This window comes from Gigantopelta aegis, chromosome 9, assembly GCF_016097555.1.
Source record: "Gigantopelta aegis isolate Gae_Host chromosome 9, Gae_host_genome, whole genome shotgun sequence".
Lineage (NCBI taxonomy): Eukaryota > Metazoa > Mollusca > Gastropoda > Neomphalida > Peltospiridae > Gigantopelta > Gigantopelta aegis.
In genome coordinates, this window is record NC_054707.1 from 8,789,444 (window position 1) to 8,809,178 (window position 19,735).

The 19,735-nt window shown below is 38.1% G+C and overlaps 1 protein-coding gene across 1 annotated transcript in view; it reads left to right on the forward strand.

The window, feature by feature from the left end:
• Window positions 1-19,735, forward strand: part of LOC121380816 (MAM and LDL-receptor class A domain-containing protein 1-like) — a 188,222-nt gene that overhangs the window by 122,217 nt on the left and 46,270 nt on the right. The window contains exons 90-103 of the mRNA XM_041509797.1: window positions 539-801; window positions 1,718-1,811; window positions 2,932-3,075; window positions 6,135-6,485; window positions 7,700-7,843; window positions 8,547-8,803; window positions 9,605-9,689; window positions 11,165-11,248; window positions 11,909-12,052; window positions 13,823-14,182; window positions 15,143-15,558; window positions 16,935-17,025; window positions 17,907-18,331; window positions 19,514-19,631. Of these exons, the coding sequence (XP_041365731.1) occupies window positions 539-801; window positions 1,718-1,811; window positions 2,932-3,075; window positions 6,135-6,485; window positions 7,700-7,843; window positions 8,547-8,803; window positions 9,605-9,689; window positions 11,165-11,248; window positions 11,909-12,052; window positions 13,823-14,182; window positions 15,143-15,558; window positions 16,935-17,025; window positions 17,907-18,331; window positions 19,514-19,631 (2,976 nt within the window). The remainder of the gene's footprint in view (window positions 1-538; window positions 802-1,717; window positions 1,812-2,931; window positions 3,076-6,134; window positions 6,486-7,699; window positions 7,844-8,546; window positions 8,804-9,604; window positions 9,690-11,164; window positions 11,249-11,908; window positions 12,053-13,822; window positions 14,183-15,142; window positions 15,559-16,934; window positions 17,026-17,906; window positions 18,332-19,513; window positions 19,632-19,735) is intronic.

Sequence of the window (19,735 nt, forward strand, 5' to 3'; positions counted from 1 at the left end):
AAACCATGTTGAGTAGATACAAGTTTATGATTTTTACTCACATATATTCACTTAAATGTTTTATAAATACATAAAATAAAGTTCATATTTGAATCAGTAAGTATTATTTTCATGAGTTTTTCTAATTTTTATGATATTTTTTATCAAGGATATTGTATGTTTATTGAGTCATACGAATCTGTCGAATACGTATTTTATATTAAAGTAATCTTTTTGTAAGTGTGCCAAAATGGATAAAGATGTTCGATATTTTATTTCTCATTTTTATTAAAACATAATTGCTTGTTTATTTCTAAGAGGCCATAAATACCATATCTTTATTGACATGCATAGGCTTGTCAAGTAATTATTTTATATGTAATCTTTTTATAACTATACCAAAATGGTTGAAGATGTTCATTATTTTATTTCTTCCATGCCAGGGATAATAACATCTTTATCAAGACCTATTGGCTTGTCAAGTAATTATTTTATATCTTTAATCTTTTTATAACAATACCAAACTGGTTGAAGATGTTCATTATTATATTTCTGCCAGGCCAAGGATACTACATCTTTATCGAGACCTCTCTTCCACGGCGGGTAAACGACACAGCGCGTCTGCTGTCGCCATCATTCCCGGCTCAGTCCGGTTCCTCATGTCTCCGGTTCTGGTACCACATGTATGGGGGACACGTGAACCGGCTCAACGTGGACGTTATCATGGGCTCCACTAAACAGGTGGTGTGGACGAAGCAAGGATCACAGACCAACAGCTGGCATCAGGCCATTGTCAGCATCACAGGCATTCGTACTTTTAAGGTTGGTTTTTCACATCTTAGGGGTGTGCTGGTCAGCAGTGATTTATAATCCTTCCCAGCCTCCATGAACATTTAAAAAAAAAAAAAATTAATATCAGTTTGATTTGATGTAAGAAGAAAAGTAAAAGTGTTTTGGAAATAACAAAAAAACACCCCAACTCACCACTATTTTTGTGTGCAGTGTAGAAAACAATTGCTCAGAAATAAATAACTTGTAGTAAAATCCATATTAAGAAGACAGCATTCACTGTGGAAAGGTCTATAGATGCTCTGAATTTTGCATAATTATTATATGTATAGCATAAAATAACACAAAAGTAACAGAAGGATCTACCCTAATAAACACCTCAAATTATTATTTAAAATTACCATACTATTATATAGCTCTGTGTGCCACCTGACTCCTGTGATAAGACAACTGCTTTGTTTGACCTTGAATATCTGGTACAGAAATGTTCACACACAGACTTAACTTTATATTAGATGAATTGGAAGAATATATTATAAAATACACTGACATCATGTTGGTCTGTTCATAAATATTTATTTTATTAACTACAGTATAAATACTATAATTTTTAATATTAATTTGAACATTATTGAAAAATTACACAGATATTTTTGGAACATAAAATGTTTAATATACTTCAACAGTGCACAGACACTGATATTCATGAGAGGAGGAGGTGGTGGTAGGTTCTGGTAGTTTGCCTCCAATCACTAACGAGAAAACGTGGCATTTTTCAGTGTTAAAGTTTTTCAAAACTATCTAATGATATTTAACATAAAAATGTAAAAAAAAAATTCCTTTGGGTTCATAATTCATAATTGAGACTACATTTCTGTAACTATATGGTTTTAGGTTTAAGAGAATGAGTGGTGAAATGTTTAAACTGATATTTGTATTTATTTGGTAGATTGCTATCGAGGGTGTACGAGGTGTGAATTGGCAGGGTGACATTGCAGTTGATGATATCACATACTCCACATCTCCATGTGCTGCTGCAACAAGTAAGTTTGATAATACGTTAAATACTGTATCATCACATAATTTTGTTGAATTTTGTTAGCAGTCACTTTTTTTTTTTTAATGAATTATGGATTAAGTTAGAGAATGCACTTGGGAAGTGTAGATTCATGAAAAATAATTTCCGGTTAATAAGGGCAGAAAACCAGAATGGGTTTTGTTCAAAGTCATGGTTTAGAAAAATCCAAATAGAAAGGTTTTTTTTTTTATTTTTCAAATTATGTAGTTTTGCATCACTCAAGTTACATGTGTGTTATAGAAAAGAAAAAAAGAAATAAAAATAAAAATGCAAAATAGTGGACAGCTGACATTTTTGCTAAGTCTGAACATAACCAGATTTTTCAATATATCTCTAGTCTCTTCATATAACTCTGAAGATTGCCCTCTCTGTGGCTACACTCAAACAAACTAAATATTTTCTTATTTATCTCTAGTCTATTCGTGTAACTTTGAATACTTCCACCTCGATGGATCCATTCAGCTGATTGGGTTTTTCTCATTCCAACCAGTGCACCACAACTGGACAAAAACCGTGGTATGTGCTTTCCTGTCTGTGGGAAAGTGCATATAAAAGATCCATTGCTGCATTAAAAAAATGTAGCAGGTTTCCTCTAATGACTACGAGTCAGAATTACCAAATGTTTGACATCCAGTAGCCGATGTCATGTAGTAAAACGAAGTTATGACACGTTGAAAACTGTTTATCTTTGCGCACAGTGTTCTCCAGTGGTGTCATTCAACAAAAACAAACTCTTTTTTTTTAATACTCCCATCTCTGTGGGTACATACAAACTAAATGTTTTCTTATCTATATCTAGTCTCTTCGTGTAACTTTGAAGACTCCCATCTTTGTTGCTACACATATACTAACATTTTCTTATTTGTCTGTAGTCTCTTCGTGTAACTTTGAACTGTCCTCTCTGTTGCTACACATATACTAAGATTTTCTTATTTATTTGTAGTCTCTTCGTGTAACTTTGAACTGTCCTCTCTGTTGCTACACATATACTAAGATTTTCTTATTTATTTGTAGTCTCTTCGTGTAACTTTGAACTGTCCTCTCTGTTGCTACACATATACTAACATTTTCTTATTTATTTGTAGTCTCTTCGTGTAACTTTGAAGACTCCCATCTCTGTGGCTATACTCAGAGTCAACAAGATAAGATAGACTGGACGTGGACCTCCAAGCGTACCACGAGTGTGGGAACCGGGCCGACAAATGATCACACATATGGGACTGCATCAGGTTAGTAGTCCTCTTCAAGGTTCATATTTTACCATGGCACCAACAGCAAGTGTTGTGGTTTGCCCTCCTTTCTTCACGGTTCATATTTTACCATGGCACCAACAGCAAGTGTTGTGGTTTGCCCTCCTTTCTTCACGGTTCATATTTTACCATGGCACCAACAGCAAGTGTTGTGGTTTGCCCTCCTTTCTTCAGGGTTCATATTTTACCATGGCACCAACAGCAAGTGTTGTGGTTTGCCCTCCTTTCTTCACGGTTCATATTTTACCATGGCACCAACAGCAAGTGTTGTGGTTTGCCCTCCTTTCTTCAGGGTTCATATTTTACCATGGCACCAACAGCAAGTGTTGTGGTTTGCCCTCCTTTCTTCAGGGTTCATATTTTACCATGGCACCAACAGCAAGTGTTGTGGTTTGCCCTCCTTTCTTCAGGGTTCATATTTTACCATGGCACCAACAGCAAGTGTTGTGGTTTGCCCTCCTTTCTTCAGGGTTCATATTTTACCATGGCACCAACAGCAAGTGTTGTGGTTTGCCCGCCTTTCTTCAGGGTTCATATTTTACCATGGCACCAACAGCAAGTGTTGTGGTTTGCCCGCCTTTCTTCAAGGTTCATATTTTACCATGGCACCAACAGCAAGTGTTGTGGTTTGCCCTCCTTTCTTCAAGGTTCATATTTTACCATGGCACCAACAGCAAGTGTTGTGGTTTGCCCTCCTTACTTCAGGGTTCATATTTTACCATGGCACCAACAGCAAGTGTTGTGGTTTGCCCGCCTTTCTTCAGGGTTCATATTTTACCATGGCACCAACAGCAAGTGTTGTGGTTTGCCCGCCTTTCTTCAGGGTTCATATTTTACCATGGCACCAACAGCAAGTGTTGTGGTTTGCCCGCCTTTCTTCAGGGTTCATATTTTACCATGGCACCAACAGCAAGTGTTGTGGTTTGCCCTCCTTTCTTCAGGGTTCATATTTTACCATGGCACCAACAGCAAGTGTTGTGGTTTGCCCTCCTTTCTTCAGGGTTCATATTTTACCATGGCACCAACAGCAAGTGTTGTGGTTTGCCCTCCTTTCTTCAGGGTTCATATTTTACCATGGCACCAACAGCAAGTGTTGTGGTTTGCCCTCCTTTCTTCAGGGTTCATATTTTACCATGGCACCAACAGCAAGTGTTGTGGTTTGCCCTCCTTTCTTCAGGGTTCATATTTTACCATGGCACCAACAGCAAGTGTTGTGGTTTGCCCGCCTTTCTTCAGGGTTCATATTTTACCATGGCACCAACAGCAAGTGTTGTGGTTTGCCCGCCTTTCTTCAAGGTTCATATTTTACCATGGCACCAACAGCAAGTGTTGTGGTTTGCCCTCCTTTCTTCAAGGTTCATATTTTACCATGGCACCAACAGCAAGTGTTGTGGTTTGCCCTCCTTACTTCAGGGTTCATATTTTACCATGGCACCAACAGCAAGTGTTGTGGTTTGCCCGCCTTTCTTCAGGGTTCATATTTTACCATGGCACCAACAGCAAGTGTTGTGGTTTGCCCGCCTTTCTTCAGGGTTCATATTTTACCATGGCACCAACAGCAAGTGTTGTGGTTTGCCCGCCTTTCTTCAGGGTTCATATTTTACCATGGCACCAACAGCAAGTGTTGTGGTTTGCCCTCCTTACTTCAGGGTTCATATTTTACCATGGCACCAACAGCAAGTGTTGTGGTTTGCCCTCCTTACTTCAGGGTTCATATTTTACCATGGCACCAACAGCAAGTGTTGTGGTTTGCCCTCCTTTCTTCAGGGTTCATATTTTACCATGGCACCAACAGCAAGTGTTGTGGTTTGCCCTCCTTTCTTCAGGGCTAGCTCTGCCACTCACCAAGTTCACAAATTGCGAATTTTAGGAACAATTTGCAAATTTTATTTTAATTTGGCGAAAACAATTTGTGTAATATTTGTTATTTTGTTGGAAAATAGCTATAGGTTTTGCTTTTTTTAGAAAATTTGGCGAAATTTTCTGATCACCCAGAGCTAGCTAGTAACTTGCTGTTTTGCCGTGAGAATCCAACATCAGTGTAGCAAGAAAACTGCCATGGTGTTCTTCCCATCCATCCCATGTTGTCTGTATGTATCCTGAATTGTGAAAAATATTTAAAATTTTAAAAAGAATTGATGGTTCGGCAAAACAATTTGTAACAGTTTTTTATCTCGATTTTGAGTAACCAAACATGCTAGCAACCAGTTTTGCCTTGGTGCCCATTCAACTTGTCTTGGTTCCCTATTTGTTTTATCTTATAGCAAAGTCCTAAAATTAAAATTTGATCCCTGCATAGTAGACATTGTCTGTAGTTGGATACATTGGAGAGGTGACTGAATCTTATTTCTTGTGGATTAAATCTTGATCGAAAATGTTAAGCATTTGTGCCCATACTTTTGAAGCCATCTTGGTGCTACAAAATCATAAAAGCATCGTATGTTGTGACGTCACTACAGCACATGTCATAGTGACATCGTACGTTACGATGATTTTACGATTTTGTAGGCCAAGATTGCTTCAAAACTAGGGGCCCAGGTTCTTCAAGCTGATGGTAACAGCTACAATCTGAGTCTGGATAATCTGATACACACACTGGACTCTTATTCTCATAGCAAAAGGGAAAATGTGTTTATATTTCTTTTGCAGTCTATATCACAACTTGGTACCAATTGTACATAACAAAATTCTTTGTCCCTGGCTATTGTAAACTTTGAAATAGGATTGTGTTGACTTTAGTCAATCTGTTGATCCCGAATAGTAGTTCTTTTTATCTTTCTATAGCCAAACAAAGGTAGAAGCAAAGAAAATGCAGCAGGTATTCAAAGTATCAGAACATTTTTTATTTTCTGACAAAACATGATGGAAAATATATTCCAGAATAATAGGAAGATGAATGGATGAGCAGATAAAGAGAAAAAAACCCATCCCAACAAATAAAACAAACCACCATCCATCTCCAAAGATATCTAATCAAACAAGTCACATTGCCATAATGTATTCGAGCCAGTGACATTTTATCTGTAATACCTTTTCAGGTCATTATGTGTACATTGAAGCAAGTCTGCGAAGAAGGGGAGACAATGCCCGTCTGATCACCCCGGTGATGGCACCGACCGCGGGTTTGTGTCTGAAATTCTGGTATCACATGTACGGCACTCTGATGGGAACTCTGCGTATTCTCGTTAACAAGAAGTCGACACCCTCGGTTTTCACACCCGTCTGGTCGCAGTCGGGTAACCATGCCAACAAGTGGATGACCGATGCCGTGACACTCAGGAGCAGTTCCAACTTCTCGGTCGTCTTTGAGGGAATAGTCGGTTCCGGCTTCAGCAGTGACATCGCCCTCGACGACATCAGCTTCCAACCAGGGTTGTGTTCCCTTCCAGGTAGGCAACATTTTGAGAAGATGTTGGGGGGGTGGGGGGAATGAACCAGACTCTCATTATAGAGATATCCATATAAAGTACAACTGGTTTACTTGGTCACACTTCATTCTTAATGCTTTTTTTACAGGGGTTGTATGTAGAGGGAGAAGGACAGAATTGACAGTTGCCTGCTGAAAAATACCACATAGCTAGTGCCTGTTTTGTTTATAAGTAATCTTTTTGTCTAAAGCCCAGTTCTCACTTGAACGATTTTTCGTACAACTGCGGTGCGACTAAAAGATTGTACAGCCGTGCGATTCCCGTACGAATTACCTAGGGTCTCCCCCCGCCCCGCCCCGCCCCCCCCGCCCGCGCAGTCTCACTTGTGCAACTGCCATGCGACTGCCTTTCTGCACCGGGCTCGCATGAGATTTGCACAGGTTGCACAACAGTTGCACGGAAGTCTGATGGGAGTCGCAGGGGGTCTGCTGGGAGTCTCTCATCTCGGCTCTCTTAAGACTCACGTACGACTCCCATGCGACCTATCATACTGCTGTGCGACTGCTGTGCAACCTCTGTGCGAGACAGCCGTACGATAATTTTAAACATTTGAAAAATGTCGCACCGGCATGCGACATGTCCGAAATACACACGACACCCCTACAACGTGTGCGAATCATCAACATACTGCCGTGCGACTCCCGCACGCCCTGTACGATTTGGTGGTCGCACGGAATTCGCATAGAAAATCGTTCAAATGAGAACGGGGTTTAATGGAGAAGACCCTTTATTATTATGCTCTGGTTTACTTGGTCAGACTTCATTCTCTTAATGCTTTTCAAGGGTCGTATGTGCTGAGAGCAGGACAGGTTTGACAATTGCCCCTGAAAAAACACCAAAAGGTTCCTGTTTTGTTTATAAGTGGTCTTTTTGTTTGAGTGGAGAGGACCCTTTATTATTATGCCCTGATTCTATTTTCACTGCCCCAACTCCGCACCCAGTTAGTAGGTCTTTTGGGCTAGGTTATGGATGTGCTGTACCATGTAGCTTACCACATGTCTTACCAGCACTTGTCTGAATGTGGCTTCGGTAATTATTCTTCACCCAGTACTTTTTTTCTTTAAAATCTGTTACTTAATCATTAGTTAATGGAATTGCAATAAGTAACGTGATAAATAAGGCTTCAGTAATGACTTATAAGCCAGTACTTACTAACATTTTAAATTCATCAACAGGGAATTGTGACTTTGAGCATGGCGGAACCTGCATGTGGACAAATCTTCGTACCGGGGATCAGTTTGATTGGCTGTTGGGACGAGGCCAGACAAGCAGTCTCTACACCGGACCAAACTTTGATCACACCACCATGGGAGGCAGCGGTGGGTAATCACGCCACTTTGCTGATAGTTAAATCCGCTTCAGTAACCACATCACTATTGTGATAGTCATCCTTATGTTAATAGTCAAACCACTATTGTGATAATCGTACCACTATGGTGATAGTCACACCAGTAAGGTAATAGTTACACCACTATGGTGGTTGTCACAACACTATGGTGATAGTCACACCATTAAGGTAATAGTTACACCACTATGGTGGTTGTCACAGCACTATGGTGATAGTCACACCATTAAGGTAATAGTTACACCACTATGGTGGTTGTCACAGCACTATGGTGATAGTCACACCAGTAAGGTAATAGTTACACCACTATGGTGGTTGTCACAGCACTATGGTGATAGTCACCACCACTTTGGTGATAGTCACACCACTGTGATGATAGTCATACCACCACTGGTAAGTAAGTATCAAGTTATGGTAGACAGTGGTTGGAAATCTATAACTCTCCTTCAGGAGGCGGTAGTTAATAAACAAAACTGTTACATCACTACAAGAACCAGTGTAAATAACATTCAGATTTACATCAGTCAAAAATGTAGCATTCTATGATCTTTGAGGTGAGAATGACATTCATAATGTTTCTGAACCATGTCTCACCTCTTGGCGTCTACACGGCTGGAGTGTTTCTTATTTCCGTGGATGGTGCTGTTCATCTTAATCTTTTCATGTTTTCTTGGCAGGTCACTATCTGTTCATAGAGTCGTCAGCACCAAGAAGACAGGGCGACAAGGCCATCATGCAGAGTCAGACGTTCCCAGCCACCTCCGGCCGATGTTTTCACTTCTGGTATCATATGCTGGGCAATGGTATCGGCACACTGAATGTCTACCTCGTGTCCGGGTCAACAAGGACAAAGCTGTGGTCACTCAGTGGTGACCAGAAAGATGTCTGGCACTTCGGACAGATGGCGGTCAACAGTCACAGGCAGAAGTACCAGGTATAAAGTTTGTTTTGTTCAATGATACCACTAGAGCACAATGACTTTTTTAATCATTGGCTATTGGATATCAAAAGTATACCGCATATGCAATGAAATTAATTTAATCAAGGCTGAAATGGATGTAAAGGAATCAAGAAGGAATGGTGGGGGAAGCTGTAGGACGAAAAATATAATGGTAAAAATCTGGCTTGTGCCCCCAATTTAGAGATCGTTCATTTAGGATTGTAATGATTTAACGAGCGTAGTCTGAAGGAAAGATTGTAGCATGAAGACAGTTAACATCTTTACTATGATTTGTTCTATACACTTGATGTCAGTGGGCCCATTGGGCTGTTTCTCCTTCCAGCCAGTGCTCCACAACTAGTGTAACAAAGGCTGTGGTATGTACTATCCTGTCTGTGGGATGGCGGATATGAAAGATCCCTTGCTGCTAATCAAAAAGAGTAGCCCATCAAGTGACGACAGCGGGTTTCCCCTCTCAATATCTTTGTGGTCCTTAACCATATGTCCAACGCCATATAACTATAAATAAAATGTGTTGAGTGCGTCATTAAATAAAACATTTCCTTCTTCTGTACAATTGACAAAACGTTTCTGAACATCCTTTCCATTACTCATAGTATGTAATGATGTCCAGTTTTAGGTAATGCCAACAAGTTTTGAATTTTATTGAAGGATAACATTCAGGTTTGCTTATTAATGTTGGCCAGTCCGAATCAAGTAATCCTCTAACAGTGGTACATTTTGTAGTTATTTGGTCATATTCTGTGTATTAGCTCTTCTGTATAACGATTACAGATTCAGATGGAAGGAACTGTGGGAAGTAATTACCATGGTGATATTGCTGTTGACGACTTCACCTTCTCCAACTCATACTGCACATGTGAGTTCATTATTCTCGACATTTCAATTTTATAACAGACTTATGTACCAGTTCTGTACATGTCCATAATACTTGAAACATACAATTAACAAGTTTGAAAAAATGTGACATTAGTTTGCTAAAATATATTAACATAAAAGTGACATTTTAAAATTAATATATTAAGGGACATACCCTAGTTTTTAAACACTAATGAATATTTTTACTGTTAGAGCCGTTATTAATAACTGAAACATACTTTACTTAGATTTTATTGTTTAGATACATTCAAAGTGTTTTGGGTCATAGTGGTGTTTTTAATATCACACAATGCATTTGTCATATTTTAAAAAATGCATGTTCGTCTGAGAAGTAAAAGTTATGGAGTCGAGTTTTAGTCTATTTTTAGAGGGTATTTCACCATTTCAAAATCACAGACTCATGCTTCACTCAATTTTAACTTGATCCAAATGCGTTACAGGTTTGTAGATTAACTAAACATAGTGTTAATTTTCATGGGTTGAAACTAGGATCTGTCTCTTTAACTAAACATAGTGTTAATTTTCATGGGTTGAAACTAGGGTCTGTCCGTTGTAACTGTATCCAAATGTGTTACAGGTTTGTAGATTAACTAAACATAGTGTTAATTTTCATGGGTTGAAACTAGGATCTGTCTCTTTAACTAAACATAGTGTTAATTTTCATGGGTTGAAACTAGGGTCTGTCCCTTTAACTAAACATAGTGTTAATTTTCATGGGTTGAAACTAGGATCTGTCTCTTTAACTAAACATAGTGTTAATTTTCATGGGTTGAAACTAGGATCTGTCTCTTTAACTAAACATAGTGTTAATTTTCATGGGTTGAAACTAGGATCTGTCTCTTTAACTAAACATAGTGTTAATTTTCATGGGTTGAAACTAGGGTCTGTCTCTTAAAATAGACCAGCAGGCATTGAATTTTTGTGTGGGTTTTTAAATGGGATATGATACGCTTCCGACCCATAATTTAGGATTCAAAGAAGCGTGAGGTCCTGCTAATTTCGACGCCTGAACCAGTAATAGAGATATCAATAGATAATAATAACAACAATAATCTTTATTTAAAGAAGTTGACAAAGTCAGGACAGAAAGAGACTGGTCTTCCATGTGGCCTTCTCTTAGAAGCTATATGAAACATTTATTACACATTTATAAACAAAATTCCCTCAAACCTCAATAACATTTGTCTTATCAAATAAATGATCTTATGATCATCCAAGTTTGTATATTACATTAATTATGTCTGATGCCCTGTTTGCAATGTAAGTAACTATTCTATGTTTTTAATAAAAACATTCTGCAATAATATTTTTATGGTTTTCAGTGGAATCAGAATTTCGGTATCTGGTAAATAGAACTGTGAGTAAAAGTTATTATCATATGAGTCTTGGTACTACATTACGATACACAAAGGTCTTGAAATGTTCTCACAGTATGTTTTCTTTTTGTCGTTGTAGTACAACCGACTACAGCTAATCCACTCGGCCAGACAACACCAACAAGCACCCCGGGTACCACTGTTAAAGTTGGACCTACACCAAGTGAGTTACTCTGTTTGTTTATTTTTCTTATAAGAGGCAGAATCAGAATCAGTTTATTCGCCAAAGCTAGCATATGGCTATAGGCACGTTTTACATTTTAAGTCAGTTTGTTTTGTGTTAATCATTGAATCTACATGAAAGAAAGGATTATTTGTAGGTATTTTACCATAAAAATTCAATGTTTTAAGATAATTTTGAATTAATGTTGATGTTTATTTTAAAATTAGTAATTAGAATTAGACCTTTCTTTTTGCTAATATTTTATTTAGAGGGGGTGTTTGTTCTAGGTGCAGGGGCGAGATTTAGCTCCGTCTGTTGAGTGCTCGCTTGAGGTGCTTGCATCGCAGGATTGAACCACCTCGGTGGACCCATTCAACTGATTGAGTTTTTTCTCGTTCCAACCAGTGCACCCCAACTGGACAAAGGCCATGGTATGTAGTGGGTTTTCTCTGATGACTACGAGTCAAAATAACCATATTTTTTACATCCATTAGCCGATGATTAATTAATCAATGTGCTCCAGTGGTGTTGTTAAACAAAACAAACTTCTTGTTCTAGGTGCCACCAAGTATGACTAATGTTGATGCATATTTTAAAATTAGTAATTAGAATTAGAATTTTTTTTGCTAATATTTTATTTAGAGGGTGTGTTTGTTCTAGGTGCCACTAAGTATGACTGTAACTTTGAAAGTGGATTGTGTCTGTGGAAACAAGCGACCAATGACAACTTTGACTGGACGCGGACTCAGGGCCCTACTGGTTCTTTGTCCACCGGTCCCACCAACGACCATACAACGGCCACAGGTCAGAGTTTATTAAGACTACATACATGTATATTCATTTGAAGAATGTCACTTGATTTTAAAAATATTACATTATGTTTGTTTACATCTGGGATCTCGTCATGATATTGCTTTATGAATTTGAGTGTTTAATTTTATGATATCATTTCTTAAGGAATTTGAGTAGCAAATGTTTCTTTTATATCACATTTGAATGAATGTGGTACAAAGAAATCTGTGTCTGTACATTTATCGTTGTTGAATTTCTGTACAAGACCATTTCTGACAAAGCATTAGTAAATATCTGTGAATTTTATCAGTGCACAGTTTATAAACTTAATAAAATAGCTTCAACTTTTTTCATTTAAGGCGACACCACATGATATGAGTGCCTCATATGGGAATAGCCACGAGAATAAGCAATAACATAGCAACCGATAGAATCGTAAAGTTTATCTTGTCAACCAGCTATTCTTGTATGAGGCATTGTGTGACATCACCTTCATTGTCATACTGCTTGTACCAGTAATTATTATTCAGCATTAAATACTAACAAAGTTGGTTTAGAAAACACAAGCTAACAAAAATAAAGTAATTTAATTTTTGTTTTAAATATTTAAACTTTTAGTAATGGGGAAAATGTATACACACTTAACACCCCTTAAAATTCCAAGCTATGAGTTAACTGACTGTAGGAATTTTCACCTTCCATAAAAAAAAAGAGCAAATGCTGAAATGTTAAAAATCTTCATTTGTAATGGAACTAACAGATTACTTTAATTTCTAAGATGTCTTTATAAAAAGAACCATCACTGTAACTGTTTACTATCACTCCATGTAAAGGTTGGTATGTGTTTATCAAGGTGTCGAGTCCTCGCAAACCCAGATTCTATACTTTCTAAGATGTCTTTATAACAAGAAACTTGACTGTAACTGTTTACTATCACTCCATGTAAAGGTTGGTATGTGTTTATCAAGGTGTCGAGTCCTCGCAAACCCAGATTCTATACTTTCTAAGATGTCTTTATAACAAGAAACTTGACTGTAACTGTTTACTATCACTCCATGTAAAGGTTGGTATGTGTTTATCAAGGTGTCGAGTCCTCGCAAACCCGGAGGCTGTCTAAGATGTCTTTATAACTAAACTTGACTGTAACTGTTTACTGTCACTACAGGTAAAGGTTGGTACGCAGGGCTTCTAGATTATGGTAGCCCCACTCCCATGGCTAGTGATATTCAATGTCGGGCTAGTAAATGACTGCTATTACCATGCCCGACGGCTAGTGAAAAAAAGAAGAAAGTCAAATGTTGCAATTAAATCTATTTTGTAAATATGAATATCCTGACCCCACCCCAACCCCCAATGCTAGTGTTTTTAAGCTTTATCTCCCTCTTTAAGTAACATATCTGATTAAAATTATTATTTAGTAAAAATATATTAACTTAATATAAAGTAGGGCTAGTTAATTTTTAATCATGGCTAGTAAATTTTTAAAATCACTGATCCCATGGCTAGTGGATTTTTAAAATCACTGATCCCATGGCTAGTGGATTAAAACAAATTTCTAGAAGCCCTGGTACGTGTTTATCGAAGCGTTGAGTCATCGCAAACCCAGGTGCTGTCTAAGATGTCTTTATAACAATAAACTTGACTTTAAATGTTTACTGTCACTTCAGGTAAAGGTTGGTATGTGTTTATTGAAGTGTCGAGTCCTCGCAAACCCAGATTCTATATTTTCTAAGATGTCCTTATAACCATAAACTTGACTGTAACTGTTTACTGTCATTCCAGGTAAAGGTTGGTATGTGTTTATCGAAGCGTCGAATCCTCGCAAACCCAACGACACGGCTCGCCTGGTGAGTCCAGTCATCTCAGACAATCAGCCGCGGTGTGTCAGTCTCTGGTATCACATGTACGGCACCGACATCAACACTCTCAATGTCTACTGGAAGAAATCCACCAACTCGGGAACTGGAACCGTCATCTGGACGCGATCGGGAACACAGGGTAACCAGTGGAAGCAAGCTTTTGCCACCATCACACCTAAAGCACCATACCAAGTAATCATCGAAGGTGTGAGAGGACTCAACTTCCGTGGTGACATAGCCGTGGACGACATTCGCCTGTCACAGGGAGCATGTCAGTCTCAAGGTGAGCAAATAACTCAAACTGTGAGTCCAGCTGTTAGTGAGTTTTTCTTTCAGCATCGCAGCTGAATCAAAGTACATTTCCAAATTAATAACGTGATAACTGCAGATATGTTGTAATTCAGGGTACATATCCCAGTTAAGAAATTCAATGTGACAACTGCAGATATGTTGTAATTCAGTGTACGTAAAACATCACAGCAACAGATAAGTGGTAATTGAGAATATGTTCCAAATTAATAAGGAAGGAAGCAAATGTTTTATTTAACGATGCACTCAACACATTTTATTTACGGTTATAGGGCATTAGACATGGTTAAGGACCACACAGATATAGTAGAAGAGAGGAAACCCGCTGTCACCACTTCATGGGCTACTCTTTTTGATTAGCAGCAAGGGATCTTTTATATGCACCATCCCACAGAAAGGATAGTACATATCACAGCCTTTATTACACCAGTTGTGGAGCACTGGCTGGAATGAGAAATAGCCCAATGGGTCCACCGATGGGGATCAGCAAATTAATACGGTCATGACTGTAGATAGGTTGTACTTTGGAGAATGTATCTCAGTTAAGAATGGGATGAATACAGAGGTTGTAATTCAAGGTACATCTATGTATCCCAGTTAAAAACATCATAGCAACATATCAGTTGTAATTCAGAGAACGTATTGCAGTTAAAAATGTGACAACAAAGGATAGGTTGTAATTTGGAATAAGAACATGACAACAACGGATAGATTGTAATTTGGAATAAGAATGTAACAACAAAGGATAGGTTGTAATTCTGGATATGTATTCCAGCTAAGAACATAACAGCAGTATTTAAATATATCATAGGCATTGTTATGGAGGCCTGGATGTCAATCCAATTCATTAATTGAATAAATATTTAAAAAAAAGAAAAAAAGCCCAACAGAAATACCATAAGGATTACTGATTTGTGTTTTGACTCTATTGCAGCCATTTCCAAGTGTACGTTTGAAACCTCACAGATCTGTGGCTACACCCAGGACAAGACTGACACGTTTGACTGGACCTGGCATCACGGGTCAACGGTGAGCGTGTCCACCGGACCATCTGTTGACCACACACTCGGGACATCCTTTGGCCACTATGTGTACACAGAGACATCGGCACCACGCAAACGAAACGATCGCGCACGACTCGTCAGTCCAAAGTTCAATGCCAGTGGAAATGCCAAGTGTCTGCAGTTCTTTTTCCACATGTATGGGCTCCACATTGGAACACTGAATGTCTATTCGAAACCAGTTGGCACGACAACAAACTACACAACGCCCCTGTGGTCGCGGTCGTTCAACCAAGGCAACATGTGGCACAAGGGCCAGGTTTCCATCTACGCGACAACACAGTATCAGGTTTGTACTCACTAGTGGGGTTCCAATAATAGATTATAATCTTTAAAAACTGATTGCATAAACGTACGAGCTACAGCGTTGGAGAAAATCCTCAAATTTGGGCAAAAAAAGACAGAGATATTCAGGTAAAATGAGCTTAAAACACAATGAATTTCCATCATTCTACTAGTTGTAATGTGTGGTGATTCATTTTGCAACCTTGTATAGCTGTTTGGCACTAATGCTAATATGAATAAATGTTATCCAATTTCCGGCATTTCCGTTTAATTCGGGCACAAAAAACGACCAATCGATCAGCTGTGCAAACCTTAATCTATTAACCGTATTTATTCCTACAGTCTAAATTGTGAGATCTGCTAGGGTTGGGGTTTGTTTTCTTCTACATGTATAACTATAAAATCCCCAGATATTGAATAGGTATTAGAGGTAAGTTTGGCAAAGTTCTTGTTAGGTGATTGGGATGTAGGGTCGAACCCCCTTAGTGGACTTATTCACTGATTGGGATTCTTTCCCGTTCCTACCACTGCCCCACAACAGGTACATCAAAGGCCATTGTAGGGTGGAAAAGTATACATTAAAGATTCCTTACTGCTAACAGAAAAACGTTTTTGTAAGATATTTGAACTACAATTTTGTGTATATTATATAGAGTTACAGATCACATTTTACACTGGAATTAGGAAATGGAAGATGTTACAAGTTGTACAAGCATCACGGGGGGGGTTTATGGATTTTTATTTTGTACAAGAGCATACAAAGGGTATAAAGATCGATAAACCCCTTGTGATGCTTCTATAACGAATTTATCTTGCCAACATATTTAACTAATAAGCAATAATTATTAACAATAACAAATTATTGCCAAACTGTAAGGACTACTAACCGTCATTTATATAATGAAAACATGACTAAGTGGAAATGACAGTTACTTTTCTCGCACCCTTGTTTTGGCTTTGTACACAATAAATATACAGAAACTTAATGTATCCATTTGTGGTTATTGTAAGGAAATGCAAAGTGACATCATTGGAATACTGATGTCATTCAAATTCAAAATTAGCTATATTATTACAATTCTTCGCCACATTAAAATAAAAACTGTTTTATTTATGTTGGTAACAGACGAATTTCTGCATGGCGCATTAATATAACAACAACAGTCTGATGTTACAGGTGGGGTATAAGAGATTTGACTCCGCCCACTCAGGGTATAAGGGTTTTGTCCAAGGCCAAATAACCAATGAAATTCAAGTATTTTATATGAAGGCAAAATAAGAAAATTTGTTGGGCGCAGTAGGGGACATGTGTTGCATTGGCTGTACTCAGAATGCTTGTTACTCTTGATGTTTTTTAGATTATTTTGATGTTTTTTCCAGATTGTTTTTGAGAGCATCGTTGGGTCTGGTTTCCTGGGCGACACAGCACTGGACGATGTTTCCATCACTGACGGAGCTTGTCCTGCAACAGGTAACTCTGTTTTTAATATGTGTTCATCCCCGACAGTACTTGTCTCTAACAAGGGGTCTAATTCAATAAACTCATGACTTTGTGATCTCGCAGTGCAGTACAAAAGGCTTGCAAGTATGATGTCATGTTGCTTGAGAGAGCTTTTTGAATTAGGCCCCAGTTTTCTATGGAAATCATTGTTGGGGTTGGTGTGGATGAAAGCTCAGTGGCAGAAAAAAAGAAAGAAAGAAATGTTTTATTTAACGACACACTCAACACGTTTTATTTACGGTTATATGGCGTCAAACATATGGTTAAGGACCACACAGATAATGAGAGAGGAAACCTGCTGTCGCCACTTCATGGGCTACTCTTTTTCAATTAGCAGCAAGGGATCTTTTATATGCACCATCCCACAGACAGGGTAGTACATACCACAGCCTTTGATATACCAGTCGTGGTGCACTGGCTAGAATGAGAAATAGCCCAATGGGCCCACTGACGGGGCTCAGTGGCAGAGTGCGTGCCTAAAGTGTGACATGACATAGCCATAGATAGATAGATTAAAATGTGCTCAGATGTCATAAAGCAAACTTTCTTTTGCTTTCATTGATGTAGGTGGTGCTGTGTAAATCATTGATTTATTATGACAAAGTTTTATAAGAATCAGCATTAGCTCTGGGTGAGCAGATATTTTCACCATAAATATCTATTAAACTTAAAACCCCAGTTATTTTCTAACAAAATATAAATTAGATTAAAATTTGCCAATTGTTTTTAAAATTCGCAGTTTGACCGCGACTTTGACAAGTGTCAGAGCTAGCATATTTTAATTTTCATGATTCTTGGATTTTTGTTAACATAAACAAAATAATATTCTCTGTTCAATTTTTATTCAAAAGGCAACTGCGATTTTGAGAAAGACCTCTGTACTTGGACAAACACAAAACAGCACGACAACTTTGACTGGCTGCGATCACGTGGCAAGACCTCCTCACCAAACACAGGTCCGTCGTCCGACCACACCCGAGGCAGTTCCCTCGGCTACTACATGTACATTGAGACGAGCTCTCCACGTGTTCCCGGCGATATGGCCCGCCTGCTCAGCCAGGTGTTCCCGCCAGTGAAGGGCGACGCCTGCATGGTGTTCTATTACCACATGTACGGGCAGGACGTGGGCTTCCTGCGAGTCAAAGTGCTGACCAACATCTCCAATGACAGACTGACGACTGAAGCGACGCTGTGGCAGCTGCAGGGCGATAACGGTAACACATGGTACAACGCACAGGTGAATGTGTCGGCAGTTTACACAGCAAAACCGTACCAGGTGAGATGAAGTAATTAGTTTATTAACCTCTTAAAATAATCTACACACCAGGTGAGATGATGTAATTGGTATATTAACCTCTTGAAATAATTACACACCAGGTGAGATGATGTAATTAGTGTGTTAACCTCTTGAAATAATCTACACACCAGGTGCGATGATATAATTAGTATATTAACCTCTTGAAATAATCTACACACCAGGTGAGATGATGTAATTAGTGTGTTAACCTATTGAAATAATCTACACACCAGGTGAGATGATGTAATTAGTGTGTTAACCTCTTGAAATAATCTACACACCAGGTGCGATGATATAATTAGTATATTAACCTCTTGAAATAATCTACACACCAGGTGAGATGATGTAATTAGTGTGTTAACCTATTGAAATAATCTACACACCAGGTGAGATGATGTAATTAGTATATTAACCTCTTTAAAAAATCTTCACGTCAGAGCTGTACCAGGTGAGATATTTTGTAATTATAATTAGTATATTAATCTCGAAATAATCCAGACATCAAAGCCTTACCAGGTGAAATGATGTCATTAGTTTATTAACCTCTTGAAATAATCTTCACATCAAAGCCATACCACGTGAGATGATGTAATTAGTATATTAACTTAAGCAGGTGAGATATTTATTAAAATAATCTTTACGTCTACACTATATTAAATAAGATATTGTAATCAGTATATTAACCTGCTAAAATAATCTACAAAAAAAACTATTATTTTTGTTCATTTGCAGAGTTATAGTCATGTCATTATCTTTGTCAAATTTCAACCATTTACAGACTTTGAGGTTGCTTTGAGAGAATTTTATTTGATTTCACAGGAACTATAATTACAGAACTAGTCAATACATGATGATTAATACTCATCTTCGTTAACTTTGTTTCTAGAGTTCTTATATTTTTTGTTTCTAGAGTTCTTATATTTGTGTTAGGTTTGGTTAATTAAGATGTCCAGCTTGAAATAAATAATCAATTTGAAAGTGAATGTTTGCACACTGTATTATTCTAAGGATGAAGAGCAGGTGACATGTTTTGTATTTGCACACGTCTTGTACAGAACTCTGGCAATGTCTGAAGTTGTGCCCATGACAGACATGCTTGAAAAGTTTTCTGATGGAAAGCATGCCAAAAAGATTTCACACTCATATGCTTTGTGTTTACAGATCATTATCGAGGGTGTTCGAGGAAAGAGCTATTACAGTGATATTGCCATCGACGATATCAGCTTCTCGCAGGCATCGTGTAAAACAATGCCTGATATCGCTCAACCTGCATCACAAAGTAAGATATTTTTTTTTGTGTGTACGTAAAACATGGTCAGATATGTCTTTGTGACACTTGATTTAAGCAATATTTATTCCTTTTAATGTTCAAAGGGACTACCC